This window comes from Leguminivora glycinivorella, chromosome 9 (genome assembly GCF_023078275.1).
Source record: "Leguminivora glycinivorella isolate SPB_JAAS2020 chromosome 9, LegGlyc_1.1, whole genome shotgun sequence".
Classification (NCBI taxonomy): Eukaryota; Metazoa; Arthropoda; class Insecta; order Lepidoptera; family Tortricidae; genus Leguminivora; species Leguminivora glycinivorella.
The window spans coordinates 13,545,567-13,564,681 of record NC_062979.1 but is presented as its reverse complement, the minus strand read 5'-3'; the positions used below and the strand labels follow the sequence as shown (position 1 = coordinate 13,564,681).

The window sequence follows — 19,115 nt, the reverse complement described above, 5'->3', positions numbered from 1 at the left end:
TGATCGACCGCATCCTTGGTACAATGCTTCAAGGATGTATTTTAGACATTTTAGCTAAATATTTTATGCTTAATCTTAGTATTTTGGCCTATTGTAGCAGAGTACTTACACAACTAATACTGAATGAGCGGGCTTAAACGGATCCCCACTATTTTTGTCACAACTAGTAAAAATACTTCTCGGAATTTTGCAAAATGAAAAGTCAAGCAGGTTTTATAAAAAAAAATGACGGCACGTTTTAAAAACAATATCGTGCTGACATTCATCACCCAGAAAGTACTTGAGAAGACACAGATCACTTACCATAAGGCTCGTTCGCCTCCGTTTTGAGCGGTGCCGGAGTCATAATGCCGGTACTTATCGTGGACATCATAAACACGACGCAGTACCAGGTACTCATGATTCCAACGCATCGGTACTAGTCTAGGTGTCTTCTCGAATTAATCGCACTCTCGCTCATCTGCGCAGTCTCGTTCCAGTCTCGTTCACATCTCGTTATCTGCAACAACAAATATTTAAATTTAAGTATCCTCCAGGGATAGGGGACTCGACTTTGCTTTTACGATCGGTCTGGCTTAGTCGGTAGTGACCCTGCCTGCTAAACCCATGACCCTGTGTCCAAATCTGGGTAAGTGCATTTATTTGTGTGATGAAAACAGATATTTTTGTTCCTGAGTCATGGATGTTTTCTATGTATATAGCCGGCACCCATAGTATTAAACAAACTTTGCTTAGTTTGGCGCTGGGTTGATCTGCGTAAGGCAAGGCCTCCAATATTGATTTATTTATTACACTATCCGCATGTACTCAACATGACACATAGTCTAGCCGCCGCAAGCAATGCCTGATGATGATTTCCTTATGGACTATAATCGCGATATCTTAACTTGAGTTCATACCCGTATATTTTAATATTTGAATGTCTCATAAAAGTTTACGTACTTACATGACAGCTTTTTTCAAATTTTCAGTTTACTTAGTACAATCATGAGATTATACAATACTTGTATTTTTTTACATTAAGGCGGACGTGCCCTTTCATCTTAATGAGCCAGAGTGTTGGTGTTGTAAAGTGTAAATTTACAGCAAAATACAGTATACTGTAAATAATGCAAGCATAATGGTGCACTTAGTTTTTGAAATATGAGACTTTCGTAGCGTTAAAAATAAAATATGCGCTGATAGTGTGTTTCAAAGAAATGTTATGTATTAGGTACTTTCTCGCAGAAGCAGTAATTTTGTTTGCTTTGTATGTACAGTGAGCAACAAAAGTGAACAGCGAGTTTACCAATAAATCCATTCAGACATCGCATCACAATCGCAAAGAACAGACGTGCACCAAATTATTTTAAAAATATTTAAATAGCCGTTCCTATAATTTTCTACTTTAAGTGGTTAAGTGTATAACAGACAATGCTGTGTAACAGTGTGTGCGACCTGTGACATTTTTCTACTGTACCAGTTGCGACGTCAGTGCCGTAACGGCTCTTCCTGCCCTCGAGTAAACGAGACGGGCTCTGCATTTTTCATCCTGCTCACACAGCGACTTAGTGCAGCTATCGGCGCCGCGCGTGAGTAGCAATGTCACACATGAACTTACTTCACTCACCGACTGGAAGCGGCCCCAGCGTTGAGCGTAGTTGGCCCGTCGTAGAACTACCAAATGAAGATCACTACTCTGAGTCTGAGAGAGCGAGAATAACCTTCCGTAACAAACGCAAACAGGGAAATGATGATGATGACATGCGATCGGATATACTTGAAATGCGAAGTGAGATTTCAAATTTAATGACATATCTTAAGTCGGTCAATGCGCAACAGTCGGAAAACTTAAACAAGTTATGTTCGGATGTAGCAGCGATTAAAGAGCAAGTAAAAGACATTAAGCAAACAGTTGAACAACTGACAACAGAACAGAACAAGATAAAATCAGATTTAGCAAATATCGCTGATAGTAATCTAGCAAACACAAACAGAATTGATGTTTTAGAGGAAAACATGCAGCAATTAAAATCAAGCACTATAACACTGGAAACACACGTGCAACCTATATGTGAAAATCTGATGAGTGAAATAAATGAGCGTAGCCAGCGATCTAAAAACATTATCCTTTTGGGGATGGATGAACCAGCGGCTGAAACCCAAATTGAACGAAATGAGCTAGATAGAACAGAAGCTGTCAGAATTATAAAAAATATATCAGACGATTATCCCGAACCGGAGAAAACACTACGATTGGGTAAATATGCACAGGATAAAATACGTCCACTCAGAATCACTTTTGCATCGCAATCGACGGTGCTATCAATATTGAAGAACAAAAAAAAGCACTAACCAAGACTCAATTAAGATTGTATCCGACCAAACACCGTGTCAACAAGCCTACCTGAAAAAAGTTAAAGAAGAGCTTGCAAACCGCGTCTCAAACGGTGAAGAAAACCTTACCATAAAATATGTGAAAGGCGTGCCCAAAGTAGTACAACTCCCTCCAAAAAACGACAATTCGAAACAATCAGAAATGGAAATAGACAAACGCTCACAAGCCAAATCACACACCAAGTAACGAATAATTACCAGGACATAATAACTACTAAGGGAGCACTTACATGTCTATACACCAATGCTCGAAGCATCGTTAAAAAAGGGAAGTTTGAAGAATTACGCTGTGTTATCCAATCGATCAAGAATATCCACATACTTGTTATCACAGTGCTGTGTTCTAGACGTAGGTTTCTAAAGAAAACTCCAGATTTATAGAACACTGATGTGCTACGTTTAATGCTCGGACACAGACTGACATGGGTTACAACTACCCTCTATATGAAAACATAACAATTCCTCCACCAATAGTAAAGAAAGCTTAAAATTAAAATATGACCTATCTAAGCATACTAATACATTAGAAAGGTTACACACTAACAAACATAGGCAGCAGTAGGTATTTATCTGTACACTGGGTTAGGATTGCGAGTGGCACGGATATTACGACGATCTGCATGCGTCATAGGGTCTAAGGGAGTCTCGGTACCCTCCGCCTCACCGTCTAGAAAAACATCATTCTGGGCCACCGATGTGGCAGCAGGCGGGACTATGGAGTCGGGGGTACACCTTCCCGTGGTATCAGCGACTGGCAAGGCTCATCTAAATTATTTCCACTTTCAACTAAACTTGAGTCAGAGGTCTGGCCTTCAATCGCTGGAGGTGACACTGCATCATGACTTGGAGATAACGACTCGTTGATTGTTATTTCCAGGTCAGATGAAATATCTTGGGTATCACTAGTAGTACCTACGCTATTATTACCTTTATACAACAGTAACTGATCTACATGTTTCTTAACTAATATATTTAAATCTATTATACGAACTAAGTACATTTTATTACCTATAAGTTTTTGTATACAACCTTTTTTCCATACGTGCTTATTTCCGTTACTAAATATATGTTTAACTAACACCTGATCTCCTTCCACAAAACACACCTTGCGCCGTCCTCCATAGTTCTTAGTTTGTGAGATCTGTTTAAAACAAACATTTTGGTTAGCTTCGGATGATAACGACATGTTAGGTGATTGTGAGTGTGATGAGTCATAGTTGTTGTCTAGCGACGCGTTATCGCGATGCAACAGATCGAGACGACAGCGGAGCGAGCGCCCAAGCATCAGCTGTGCGGGCGAAAAACCGGTTGTGCAATGAACGGAGTTTCTTATATTAAATAACAGCTGATGTATTCGCCTGGAGACAGGCTCCGTGTTGCTATTCGCCATTATTATTTTTATACCTCTTTTCAAAAACCAATACTATTTTCTACTTGGCCGTTCGACTGCGGATGGTAGGGGGGGCTAGTCAAATGTTTTATGCCGTTTGCTACGCAGTAAACTTCCATTTCTTTCGAACAAAAATTCGCTGCGTTATCGGATACTAAAACCTGCATTAATCCAAATCTACTATTTACTTCTACCAACCTATCAATGATCGCTTTTGTTTCCGTTGATTTCATTAGAAAACATTCGACCCATTTAGAGTGTGCATCAATGATTGCCAAAAATTGCGTTCCTTCAACTGAAAACATGTCCATATGCACACGACTCCAAGGTCGTTTAGGGTAAGGCCACACGGCAAGCGGTGCGCGCGGCGGGGTCTTACGCATTGCGTTACAAATACTACAAGAACCTATCTTTTGTTCTATGTGTTTGTCAATATCGGGCCACCACATTCGTGATCGGGCTTCGGTCTTTGTTTTGACGACGCCGAAATGTGAACTATGTAACTCGTCTAACATTTTTTCGCGAAGCTCCCGTGGAATTATTAATTTGTGACCCCTTAGAATGCACCCATTTTCGACATGAAGCTCAAACCTACATTTAAAGTACGGTTTCAAAGTTTCATTTTTTATTTTGCGCGGCCACCCATTTATGACGTACCGTTTAACCTCATTGAGATTACTATCAGCTGTGGTCGCCTCTCTTACCTCTGATAACGTAATCGGCCTGAGCATGTTATCCGTAAAGTAATTAACGTATAAGCACGTATCTACGAGCTCACTATCACATTGTTCAACCCTTGATGAATAACTGGATATCGAGCGCGAAAGAAAATCCGCGATGTTTTGTTCGCTTTTTATATACTCAATATTAAAATTGTAACTTGATAAAAACAATGCGTATCGCTGTAAACGATTTGCAGCCATTTCCGGTATGCCCTTTTTATCGCCAAAAATAGTAATAAGTGGTTTATGATCCGTTCGTAAGACAAATGGCACGTCACGGCCATACAAGTAGTGATGGAATTTTTTTACCGCAAACACTAAGCTCGCAGCCTCCTTTTGTATTTGAGCGTAATTACACTCTGCTTTTGAAAGTGACCGTGAAGCGTAAGCCACTACGCGCTCCTCGCCAGAGGGCTGCGTCTGTGATAAGACCGCCCCGAGGCCGGCGGGCCCTGCGTCAGCTGTCACTATCGTCACTAACTCGGGGTTGTAGTGCGCGAGAACCCTTTCGGAACCCATCTCCTCCTTAATACTTTTAAACGCTTTTCCTTGTTCTTCCCCCCACTCCCACTTTACGTCATTTTTTAAAAGTGAATACAAAGGCTTTAAAACGCTGGAAGTGTTAGGCACAAAACATCTGTAATAATTGACTAAGCCCAGGAAAGACTTAAGTTCTGTAACATTCTTTGGAGGCGTACACTTTAAAATGGCTTCAACTTTCTTTGGTGACTTATGCAATCCGTGTTTATCAATGATGAAACCGAGATATTCGACTGATTTTTTAAATAGATCACACTTCTCGCGTTTTAATCGTAACCCGGCATCCTCTAACCTACTTAAAACCTGTTCTAGCCTTTTTATATGAATATCGCGGTTTTCTCCGGTCACCAATATATCGTCAATAAATATACAAACGCCGTCTATGTCACCTAGTACGCTTTCAAGCGTCTGTTGAAAAATATAAGGCGCGTTCGTGAGTCCAAACACTAAACGGTTATAGCGAAATAAACCCTTATGCGTATTTATGCAAGTTAAGTTACGCGACTCGTCCAATTCCAGCTGATTGTACGCCCTAGACAGGTCAAGTTTTGAGAACTCTTCCCCTCCATATAGCTTAGCAAACAAATCCTCAATACGTGGAACCGGATAGTTATCAACATATAACGCCTTATTTAACGTAACCGAATAGTCCCCACAGATCCTAATATTTCCGTCGGCGCGCAACACGGGCACTATCGGCGTAGCGACATCGGCGTGGTCTACTTTCTCAAGGATCCCCAAATCTACTAAACGCTGAATTTCAGCTTCTATTTTACCTTTTAATGGCAATGGCACAGGGCGAGGCTTGAAAAACTTCAATGGCATGTCCGGTTTAACCTTAAGAGTGACTTTATATTTATTAAAACACCCCAGTTCGTCTGTGAATAACTTAGAATATTTAGTCATGATTTTAGAGCCTAAGTCATCTCCTACTATATTGTTAACGTTTTGTCTACAAATTTGTAAACGAAATGCTCTAAAAAAATCGCGCCCCAATAAAGTAGGTCGATCCTCGCTCTCCACACAAACATAGAACATAACCTGGTTAGTTTCCCCATCGTAGGTGACGGGTAAGCTAACGGTACCCTTAAGTGCCAGCTTACTTTTATTATAGCACCTTAATACGAGCTTCGGCGACTTTAACTCATATTCTGAGAAATACCTATCGTAGATGTCGTGGGGCATTAGTGACACTGCGCTCCCACAGTCAATCTCGCAACTAATAGGCTCGCTCGCTATCGTAACGATCTGTACCATCGGTTCACCATAAACTGTAACAATACTGTAAACACTCTCACCTTGAATGATATCGTCATCCTCCTCTGCTACAAAATAATTCCTTCGCACTTTGGTTTTACACATTCGCTTTAAATGTCCTTTTTGTTTACACTTTTGACATGTATAGTTAATAAAACGACACTGATCCTTTGTATGATTTTTATAGCCGCAAACTTCACAACTTTCCAAGTTACTACGAGGGTTACGTTGCGCGCGCGACGTGTTGACGGCAAACACTGGAGTTTCGGGTACCGCGGGTTGTGTTTTTTGCAACGCTATTCGCGCGCACCGCACACTTTGCGCTAATTCTAATGCCTTGCTAAACGTTAAAGTGTCAACGCTCTCGGCAAATAACTTTTCTTTTTCTTTTACATTTTCCAACCCTAAGACAAACCTGTCGCGTAATACACTGTCCAACTCCGTTTTAAAACCACAGTACTGGGCCAGGCTACGCACTCGTGCGGCCCAATCTGGCAACTCTTCACCCGGTCGCTGTTCAGCCTTATAAAAAGTGTAGCGTTCAGCAAATGTACTCTTCTTTGGCGTAAAATGCGTATCCAGATGTTGTAACAAAACCTTGTATTCTACGCTGTCAACTTCCTTTGGCGCCACTAAGTCTCGAAGAATGCGGTAGGTATCTTCCGATAAGGCCGACAATAACACGGCACGGCGTTTCACTTCTGACTTGTCTGTTGTTTCCGTAATATCATTAACAGTGCAGAATTGAAACAATCTGCTCCTGAAGATACTCCATTCGTGAATCCGATGGTCAAAATTGAGACTGCCGCCGAACATTACATTTGCACTTGATGTAGTCATTTTTTCCAACCAATTAATTGAAAAAAACGTTCTCTGCACACGTAGATATCGATCTCGTCGCCAATTGCTGTGTTCTAGACGTAGGTTTCTAAAGAAAACTCCAGATTTATAGAACACTGATGTGCTACGTTTAATGCTCGGACACAGACTGACATGGGTTACAACTACCCTCTATATGAAAACATAACACACAGAAACATGGATTAAGTCTGACGAAGAGGCCCAATTGTACCAGCTGCCGGGCTACATCCACTACTACAACTATAGAACCAACAGCAGAGGAGGTGGTGTATCTATCTTTGCACATAAGAACCTGCAACATCATATCATTGAAGAACAATCGTCAAATAACAACCATTATTTATGGATTCATTTAGAAAAATACGCTATCAGTATTGGCGCTATTTATAGAACAAACCACTCTAACATACAAGACTTTTTAAACACCTTCTCTCACCAACTACAGAAAAATAAAAGGGCTGTTGTTTTCGGCGACTTCAACATTAACCTACTTAGCAATGAGAAACAAACTACAGACTACAAGGAAGTAATTGCAGAAAATGGTTTTGAATTATTAAACAAAATACAAGAGGACCACTGCACCCGAGAAACTACGACAACAAAGACTATACTAGACCATATTTCTACAAACTTACAAAATCACAATATTAATCTAACAGTCATAGAATCTGCTCTGTCTGACCACAAACAGATATACTTAGAAATCGAGAATCAACACCCTGTTCTAAGGAAATCATGCCAATACGAAGCCATAGACTACGAGAAACTATATAAGAAAATTGAAAATCATAAATGTACGATTGAGAACAATTTTGAGGCTCTTCAGTCCAGACTACTGTCAAGCATCAAAGATTCCAAAATTAACAAAACTAAAATCCTGAACCCGCCCAGACAAGACTGGATAAGAAAAGATATAATAACGGCCATAAATCAAAGAAATATGCTATGGCAACAACTGAAACACAATCCTAACAATGAACAGCTAAAAGAAGAGTATCGGAAGAAGAGAAATAGTGTCACAGCGGAAATTAACAAAACGAAAAACCAATATTACTACAAAAAATTTATGGCTTGCAGTACAAAACCTAAAAAAATGTGGTCTCTAATAAATAGTTTATCAGTCAATAAAGTTAAGGAAGTATCACTACCGGACAAACTGCAGACCAGTACAAATGTTATTACCGATAAACTCGAGATCTGTGAATACTTTAATGACTTTTTTGCAAATGTCGGTCTTAATCTAGCGAATGAAATTCCAGAACAATATCGTGACTATAAACATTTTATGGATTTAGAAAAAGGGAAGGAACAAAAACTACAAAAACTATTGCCGACAAATTGTGATGAAGTAATGAAGATTATTAACGACCTAAAACCCAATACTAGCTGTGGTCTCGATGGAATTACTGTAAAATCGATCTTATGTATTAAAGATCTCATAATAAAAGACTTAACTAAGTGTATCAATGATTGTTTCGAGAGAGGAATGTTTCCTGATAGCCTAAAAATCGCAAAAGTTACACCTATACACAAAACTGGACCCAAATCAGACCCCGGAAACTACAGGCCTATCTCAGTATTGCCAGTTATCTCCAAAATTTTTGAAAAACTTATTTACATTCGATTAGAAAAATATTTAGACTCAATTAAATTCCTCTTTGATAAACAATATGGATTTAGACCTAAATCGAACACACTTTCTGCAACAATAGATTTGGTAACCAAAATTAAAATTAATATCGATAACAAACAGATTGCTCTTGGTGTATTCATAGACTTAAAAAAGCTTTCGATACTATCAGTCACGACATACTTTTAAATAAATTAAACAATATTGGAATCGAGGGAACAGCACTTAATATACTAAAATCGTACCTGTTAAACCGACGTCAAGTGGTCAAGGTGGGTGAGTATCAGAGTGACCCTAAATCCGTACTTTGCGGTGTGCCCCAGGGATCGATTTTGGGGCCGCTGTTGTTTTTAATCTACATTAATGACTTGAGCAACTTGGGTCTTAAGGGAGACATAACTCTCTACGCCGATGATACAAGTCTCTTTTATTTCGGAAATTCGATTAAAGACATTATAGACCAGGCTCAGGCCGACCTTAATCTACTTAATGAATGGTTTCAGAAAAACCTTTTGACAATAAACATAAATAAAACAAACTATATACTTTTCGTCGCTAAAAATAAAAAAGTTTCCGGTCCTTTAAAAATAAACAATAAAGTCATCAAAAAGGTCGACAAAGAAAAATATCTTGGCCTTGTATTGGACAAAAATCTAAATTGGAAGAGTCACATCGAAAAAATTAAGTCGAAAATAACATCATTAACAGGAGCACTCCGAAAGAATGCCCAATGTTATCCAAAACAAGTAAAATATACAATCTATAACAGTCTGATACAACCCCACATTAACTATCTCATTGAAATTTGGGGATCGGCCGCAAAGTGTCACCTCAATTTGGTACAAATAGCCCAAAATAAGTTAATAAAAGCACTATTTCAATACGATTACCGCACACCAACAAAAAAAGTCTATGCAGAAACAGGCATAATGAATATTCGCCAAACGTATATATACAACACATGCATTTTAATCAGAAAAGTCATTAATAATAATATACACGTGCAAATTGGTTTCACAAAAAAACAACATCACCAAAAGATTAAATTAAGAAATGCCAATGACCTTGTATTGCGTACGCCAAGGACTAACTACGGGAGAAAATGCATTCTCTACGATGGCGCAAAGTTATATAACGACCTACCAGCAAAGCTAAAGGAATCAAAAACTTTAAACATATTTAAAAATGACTTAAAAAAGCACATCAAAGTAAAAATAAATTAACAAATATAAAAAACTTAAAACAATATCAATTTAAGTTACTGTATAATATGTATAATGGTTGTATGTAAAAAATAAAAATAAAAACTATTAATCGTCCAATCCACTATGTAAATATATATACACATTGACATAACATAATAGCAATTCTTGATAGAAAACTAAAATTTCTAATAAAATTAAAATGAAAATTATTTATCAATTCTAATATGTCCATTAATTCTTCTAAATCTATTAAATTTTAATTATTGGCCTACTAATAATCATTATACTCATATAATAATTGTATTTTAACGTAGGTATTCAATTAATAATTAATTGTAATGAAAACATTGTTTATATCAAATATATAAATAATAGATCGCTCATAAAATCCATACTGAACACCAGCTAATAATGAATAAATCAATGAATATAGTCTAGTCAATTATACATTACAATAAAAGCTTATAATTAATTTATTCATATAATTACAAAAAAAAAAACACTCTCTTAAATGTTTATACTACACCCAATGAACGCAATTTACAGCGAGGCCACATCTAGTTGTTTCTGTTCAACGTTTTCCTTAGCGCCGGTCCGAACAACATGCGAGTGCCGCGCCGCGCGCCCTGTTGTCCACTTACCCTCAACCACAAATAATGATTCTATGTATCTACCTATGTGTGAATGTGAATTTTAAACTTGTCATTTTTATTTTTGTATGTAGCTCTTGTCGTGTATTTTGTTAGCATTAATAATATTTATATTCTCATTTTAAGTGAATTGTACAAATTCTTATGGGAATAAAGAATCTTTAAACCTAATTTTATTTCTCCGAGTAATTTTGCAGATCACTGTATGCCTAATGTAACAATTTTTAAAATATGCGCTTAATATGATAGCTAATGAGAATCTCTCACCCCTTTTAATTTTGGCGTTGGTTTACGGGACACCCTTTATGCCTAGGTATTTATCTTAAACGATAACCTAGGAGCGCTGGTAACCTAGCGGTAACAGCGTCTGACTTTCATTTCTGACGTTGCGGGTTCGAATCTGTGAGCGAAATGTCATTTGATATTTGCCAGTCATTTTTTGTGGACGAAAACGCCGAGAGAAAACTACAGTAATCCCAATAAAGCCTATAGTTACTTCGGATTGGAAGGTCAGATTTTTTCGTAAAACTAGTACCTACAAGTCTTGAGATTAGTTGAGGACCCCATGCTTCTAAGAGCCGTGGCACAGTATAATAAAGACTACTATCGTGCAGTATGGCCACTCCCGCTCCCCGCTGAAAGCGCCGCCCACCCCTCTACCTCACAGTTACTGCCTGTCAAAAACGCGAACAGTCGACCTGTCATATCTCACTCATACAAGCATGGTACGCATTCACCTACACGAGCTTAGAATGTGTGCTAGGAACGTGACTCTTTCATTTTGATCAGCAGTGTCCGAGATGTGGCCATGGGGAATAAATAAATAAATAAATAAATATTATAGGACATTCTTACACAGATTGACTGAGGCCCACGGTAAGCTCAAGAAGAAAAAACAAAAACAAGGAATGTCAGAAAAAACAAGGAAAATTTCGAAGTTCGACTTCTTTGCTATTTTTAGGACATAATGAGATCCTATTAATTAAGTAACATTTATTTTGTCTGTCGTTATAATTAACTAGCTGGCGTATCATGATTGCAATTTTATCACCTTTCTACGTGGATAAAGTATCAGTCACGTTATGGCAAGTATGTCATTGTGAGAGTGACAGATGTCTTATCTACGTTGATAAGAATGATAAGTGATAAAATTGGAAGCACGACGGAATTGACGGAAAGTTTTGCCTATCAAATTCAGTTTGAGCTATTGGAAATTATATAAAGATTAGGGTAGACTTTCCATTGTTTCACGTTTTAATTATTTTCAGTATTACCTTAGGCAATCTATTGTTCTTAAACTAGAGCGCTTGGTAACAACACTAGATACGTTATGATTTAGTTTTCTACTTAATCAAAGCGCTTTTGGCTATTATCCAAACGGAACAAAAAATGAGACGGTTCAATAAACTAGAACTGTTACCTCCTGCTACTAATCAACAAATATATTTTTTTTACTTTTTTAATATACCGTAAAACACCCTATTCTCGCCTATCAAGCATAACTTCGCCTAAATTTAAAAAATTTAATTATCTAGTAAACTTGGTATCAAATGTGACATATTAAACTACCATTCTATTTTTTTTTATTCGCATCATGCACCCACAGAGGTGGGCAAAAATTGCCACGGTCTGGGTGCCGCAAGACGGGCGAGGATCTGGCAGACCTAGGCGGAGATGGCGTAATGACCTAGACGCATATCTTAGCGACTGGCCGGAGATTGCTCGAGACCGTGACGGATGGAGATCCATGGGGGAGGCCTTTGCCCAGCCGTGGGACACCACGTAGGCTATTGATAATAATAATAGATAACTATTCGCATATAGTTATTTGTCCCCATTGTAGTGAGTTTTATCACCCCTTCCCTTAAGTTCCCTTCTGTGTCTATAGTAGAACTGTAAAAGAATATAATAAGTTACAAATTTTAACTTATCAATAACTTCTGTAGTAGCTATGTAGAAAATGAATTCTAATTCAGTCTAAATCACGACGAGAATTCAAATAGCTCAGAATGAAGTTAAGTACACAAAGTTTCCAAGCCCTGATTGCGGTCAAAGAAACTTGAAATTATTGTTTTATCGCTATTGAACAATTGTGCACTTTGTGGCACTCCGTCATTTCGACACAAACGAGGGAGGTATAGCTCGTTTATCGACCCGATTCGAGCTTTAATATAATACCACGCGATATGGATACGATTACGAGGTTTGATGCCTTGATTTTTTATTGAGTTCCCAAAGTGAGTTGGTGTTTTTTAGAGTATTTATATTCTGCTTATTTTTGTTTAGTCACAAATAAATTCTCAGAAAATATGTAAATTCGAAACGAAGACAAAATCATGTGGGAAATATTTACCACAAGGTGGGGTGGTTAGCCCGACGGATTTCGAAGTTCTAACTCGCAATACTGAGGTTATAAGAAACATACAATACTTCATGACTTTTTGGTCAAAATTGTATCAAAGATGTATTATTTTGCGCGAAACCGTGCAAATCTTCCTGCTAAGTTATCAAAGCAACACATTTAAAGAATTGTCATTAACTCTAAAAAGCAATTTCTCAAAAACTTATTGTATGATTTCTAAATTATGACATTTTAATCACTCCCGTTGCATTTTAATAAGGTAAATAATTGAAAACAGTGTTAATTACAAGACAACCTAATTAATTACATTGTGTTTACATTGTAGTAACGTGTTAGTTATTCTATATTTTTTAGCAATAAACTACAAAATAGTTGCTCAATCACATAATTACATGTAAGCGAATATGCATAAAATTACAATTTGTCTCCATTACTTCGAGCCCGGTGGCACATTATTAGCGATTAAGGTTATTTCCACTTTTCAAACTTCGCGGCGAATATTAAGAAAAAAACAAATATTGTATTGCCCATTCTCACGCGATGTAATGTGACGGTCTAGTTTCACAAGCATTAGAGCTCCTACCATGATTTTTTTAGGGTTCCGTAGTCAACTAGGAAGCCTTATATTTAGTTTCGCCATGTCTTTCGGTCCGTCCGCGGATAATCTCAGTGACCGTTAGCACTAGAAAGCTGAAATTTTGTTAAAAAAAAATGTTTTATTAGGACAAGGGGGACCCCCCCTAACACGTTTTGGACTGTTTTTTTTTTTTAATTTCAATCCTAACATGTGATATATAGGATAGGTATTTAAAAATGAGTAGGGGTTTTACGTAAATCATTTTTTGATATTCTCTAACTTTTGAACCATAAGTTCAAAAATACGAAAAAATCCCAAAAGTAGAACTTTATAAAAACTATCTAGGAAATTTATTTAAAATTAGATAGGTTGAACAGTTTTTGAATAAAAAACGGGAAACTACGGAACACTACACTGAGCGTGGCTGTCACACTTTGAAAATGACTTGCATGCAGAATGTGAACTATGGCTGCCTAAGGTATGTTAGCTACTCAGTAAAACCAAAAAATATTACATAATTTTTTACGCTATACATACAGTGTGTAAATCTCATATGGACGAATCCTTTCACGGTGATGTACTCGATATAAAAAATGTAATTATGTAACTTTAACTTAGAATTTAATTCAAACTTTTTGCCATACAAACTGTGTTAAACATACAAAATGTCGTCGTAACGTTCCATATGATTTAATTTATAAGGCTTACACACTGTAACGTATTCCAAAACATCAAGAAATCGTGGTAGGGGATCAGGAAAATGGGTCAAAATGGATCAATCACGATAAAAGAAAACTTGTTAAGGTGCCGTTTCAGTCCATTTATAATATCGCAATAAAATAACCGGCAAATTTAGAGGGTTTCGGAGGTATATTTCTTGTTTAGTATTCAGTTTTGTTGTGTTTCTACACGAGTCTTATAAGACGATATTATTTTCCTAATTTTACAGTCCTATGTCAACGGAAACTGCACTACAAATTTTCAGGCAACATTTTAAAGTAAGAGATGTGTTATGATTGATCGTTATGCCCCCTGTGTGATCACTGAGTACTTATCTGTCGGTCTAGCCGAAGTGACAATCATTGACGCTACGTCACGATTAAAAGGCTGTCTCTGTTGCGCCACTACAGAAAAGCCATAGAGGGAGTTATCTAGGATACGCTTACGTAGCGTAAGCTATTGCGCCGTTGGCTAGGTACCCTGTTCCTATTTCTCTGCGAAATTGAAAACAATAAACTTTTTTATGAAAAAGAAAGAAAGAATCTAACAAAATGTATATGACAAAATGAATAAAAACGACGAGAGATCTCTTGCTGCCACTACCGCAGCGATGAAAATATCAAAGCGGACGATACGACTATCAAATGAAAATTTGCCTGGAAAATGTTTTTGCAAAACCGTTCGTGGTGTCATCTTTTATCCATTAGAAATATCTGTTACGGATAAAGCTATTATTGTGGAATCGCTAAAAGGTTTATTTATTAAATGTAACTTTTATATTTTAGAATGAAACTTTATTACTTATATAATCTAAGTATATTGCTTACTACTTACATAATAAATACATTATAATACAGGTAATTAAATAATACGAATTAAAATATATATCTTTCATAAATATACTTTCGGTCGAATGGTAATTTTGCATAAAAAAATAGTTGGCATTGTTACTACCACGCATACGATACATTTGGCAGCATAATGATTAGCAGAATGTTACTTTGATCGACATTGGTTTAGCATAATTTTATGTTTGTACCATAATAATTGTATAGCAAATTATTTAAAAAGCAGAATTATGACACGCTATCAAAAAGGAAATACTGTCCCATAGCCACCATTAGGTAAGACGACGAGCAAAGTGAGGAGGAGTGTTAGATATCTCATCCTCAACACATCCTACTCGCTATGAAACAACAAATTGGGAAGAAGGAAAACTTTATGCCGCCTAAATATTATGCACAAATATTATCTGTGAAAGTACTATCTGATTAGAAGACTATTATGGTCATCAACATTATTGCAACATAAGATCCGGTATTATAAAAGTCTGCGAAATGATTTATGCCAAAACATATTCTGCGTAAAGTGTTTCTGCCAAACGTGACTTCTGTCAAGCCAGGACTATTATACAAATCAAATACATATATGCGAAAAAAATTTCTGCAAGACAATAGTGAACCGAAGCATATAAATAAAAAAAATATTACAATTCGTTGCAAAATCTCATTAGAGATTATGTGCGCGGTCACTGAACTCGCGTGCTATTTTCCTTTTTCTCTTAATTTAAAGCGTTACATTCTGCTGTGTTATGTTCATGCGGACAGTATTATAGTGTAATTCCATTCCATTGCTTAGCATAATTTATATTATTATATAGAATTCTTTATAAAAAGTCGAATCATGACAGTATTTCATTGTACATATTTAACTGCCTATTAGAAATCCACAAAAGTAAGAATGATTTTAAAACGCGAAAGGACATTCATACATATAACACACGAAATAAGTATAAGCTATGCGTTCCTGCAACAAAGTTAGTCAAAACATTTAAACAAAGTATCTCCTTAAAAGTTACTCTTTATAATTTACTGCCTGTAAACGTAATAAATTTAACATGTAGGTACGGAATTTAAAAATAAACTGAAACGTTTCTTTCAATGTAATCCGTTCTATTCAATCAATGAATTTACTGAGAAAATGAAAAATAATGTACATCTTATATGAATTATATCTTTGTTTTATATAAGCTATTTTAAGACATTGCATGATTAGTTTTAGCAATGACCTGTAATTGACTTGCTAGATGTAACGTGTTTTGTTACTTGGCCAAATAAAGAAACTTGAAACTTGAAACTAGATGTGTGTATGTGTAGTAGCTATGTAAATATACCGTCAAAGTAATCATGAAATCTAGAAAGACCATGAAGTCGAAATTATTGGACTGATTAATTTGGCTTTTATTCTCGGAAATAAACAAGGGCACAGTCCTTACGTGAATTATTTAAATATTTATACTTCGTGGGACGAGTATCTATTATTCAGTATAATTATAATTGCTCTTGTTATTCGTATAAAGTGAAGCTCATTGAAACATCATTTATTTCATTAAGGATACCAATTTCGTCATTTTTGTGAAAAAAAAAACAAGCCACCAAATTTTCTGACTGACAAATTACTTGTTTTATTGAGTTATACAATTTGTTTCTTTATTTACATACATATTAATAGGTATTAGATTTTTTTTGTGAGCAGTACCTAATCAACTTGACATCTGACATTATGTAGTAGGTATATAGAAAAAAAATCATTGAGCCTAAATACTATCCTAATGCGGAGTAGGTACTCCACATGCTCCTGAATATTACAATATAAAGTCATATTAAATGCCTATAATCAAAATTAACCCTTTAATTACCAAAACACGCCAATAACAGCATCCACAAAGGCTCACCGGTGACCGTTACCGTGACCAGTAACCACCAAGTATGTAACCTGCATCCGACATAAGTCACTGGTTAATGTGGGGTGCCTTGTCGGGCGCTCTAAAATTTATGCTGCAGGTTTACTCAACTTACCACGGATTTTAGTAAACTTAAACGCTGGGTTAAGTTTCAGCCTGTTAAATGTTTGAGTACGTAATCTCTGATGTACATTGTGACGAGTATAGTCACAGTAAATTCAGTAAGTTTATTTCTAAGAGAAGAGTAGATCGATTAAATCATAATTATCAAAGTCTATTAAAATATTTGTAACTTGTGAGAATGTATAGACGGAAATCATAGATTGCCGAGTTGAAATGCCTGTCGTTTTATTTTTCTTCAATCAGTATAATTTTTGAACTACTAGTAAGGACTATATTCTTTTCCATTATTCAAAATACGATTTTTTCCATATTCCGAACACAGTATAAATGTTGACAATTTCACATGTAAAGCTAGAAATGTTTAATTTAATACTTCAAGCTTCGTAAGTGATTGTTATTTATAGTGAAACCTTTGTTCTGTATCTCATACGTCTTTTCAAAATAATTGACATTCAAACAAAGCTCTAACATTTTTTCCCAACATCTTTTGGGACAAGCAATACATAATGAAAAGGCTTTTCGGGTCATAAATAATGTAACCCGCTCGAGAGCGTACTTAACGCGAAAGCACCTAACCTACAGACATATCAGTGTAACATTACTTACTGATGTCACTAAGAGAAAATAACGAAGTTATTCTTTTGTTTTATTTTTAGCTCTTACTCATCTAAACATATTATTATGTATATAACATTATACGCTTTTGGGTTGTGGTGGTGGCGTGCACAGGTGTAGGACTGATATCCTATATATTACAGGCGCCATCTTAGATTTCTTTCTATTGAAATCCTTCCGACATCCGATATCGCATCGGATAATATGAAAACGGACATTAAGGACCCCGCGAAGAACACGGACGAGCCTAGCTTATGTTTTTTTTTTATGTTTTTATTATAAACTGGCCTGTGATTGGTTTTCACATTATCCGATCTGATATCGGATGTCGGATCGACATCGCATACATTACAGGCGCCATCTTGGATTTTTTTCTATTGAGTATTTTCATTTACTGATATTTCGTTAAAACCGACCTGGCTAGATTTTCAAAAGATTAGATTTTCTATATTCAATTCTATGAAGACAAGCAAAGCTAGCAGTTTAATCTGCTTCCAACTGGCTCAGTACGTTTAACTTTAACACCAGCACTAACCACTAACACACTAATTTATCTATGCTTTTTGTTTTGTACAGCTAACAAGGACTATATATTTTATACACTTAAAAATCATATACCTAGCAAAAAACTGATTTGCCAATAATGACCGAAAGTTTCGAAACAGAAAAATAAATAAGAAAGAAATAATTTCCCGCTGAGTTCGTGTTAGAAAACGTGACTAATTAATTGTTGTTGCTTAAGTTTCGAATTCGACGAATCGTTGAATAAAATGACCTAGTAAAAACAATTTATGAAAATACTTTCAACTCAAACAATATTTTTCAATTAATTCCTTGAACAAGTTTCGTCGGTTCTAAACTCCAGGTGGGTGAATCCACGTAAAAGTAACGTGAGTCACGACTTCATTGAGTGTTTATTTGAACTACTTATTTACAGTTGCAAATGAAAGGATCTATGCATATATCGAGAAACTATTACACATTTTTTTTTTAATTATAAATGGGCTTACTCTTGGCCACAGACTAGCTGAAGGCAAAGACGTGGCCTACGATGGAGTGAGCTCGCCCAGAAGATGCCTGTTCACTCTTGATTGTTCACACATGTAGGTATGTAAGTTTGTCTCACAACCTATCCCGTATATTACGAGTAGGTATATCATATAGACGCGAAATAGCACACAGTAAATGTCAACGCGAAGCTTGTTTATGCGAATGTTAACCTTATTTGCATGCCCTTTTTTTTGGGTACCGTAAATAAGTAGGTAATAAAGGTTGTTTGTTCTAAGGTGAGTTTTTATAATACACCTTATGAATTTTGTTTTTTTTGTGATGGGTGCAGCCGTG

The 19,115-nt window shown here is 36.4% G+C and overlaps 1 protein-coding gene across 1 annotated transcript in view; it reads right to left on the bottom strand.

The window, feature by feature from the left end:
* The window catches only part of LOC125229423 (alkaline phosphatase-like), a 209,872-nt gene that overhangs the window by 68,130 nt on the left and 122,627 nt on the right, over positions 1-19,115 (bottom strand). The window contains exon 3 of the mRNA XM_048134251.1: positions 304-499. Within this exon, the coding sequence (XP_047990208.1) occupies positions 304-400 (97 nt within the window). The 5' untranslated portion in view covers positions 401-499. The remainder of the gene's footprint in view (positions 1-303; positions 500-19,115) is intronic.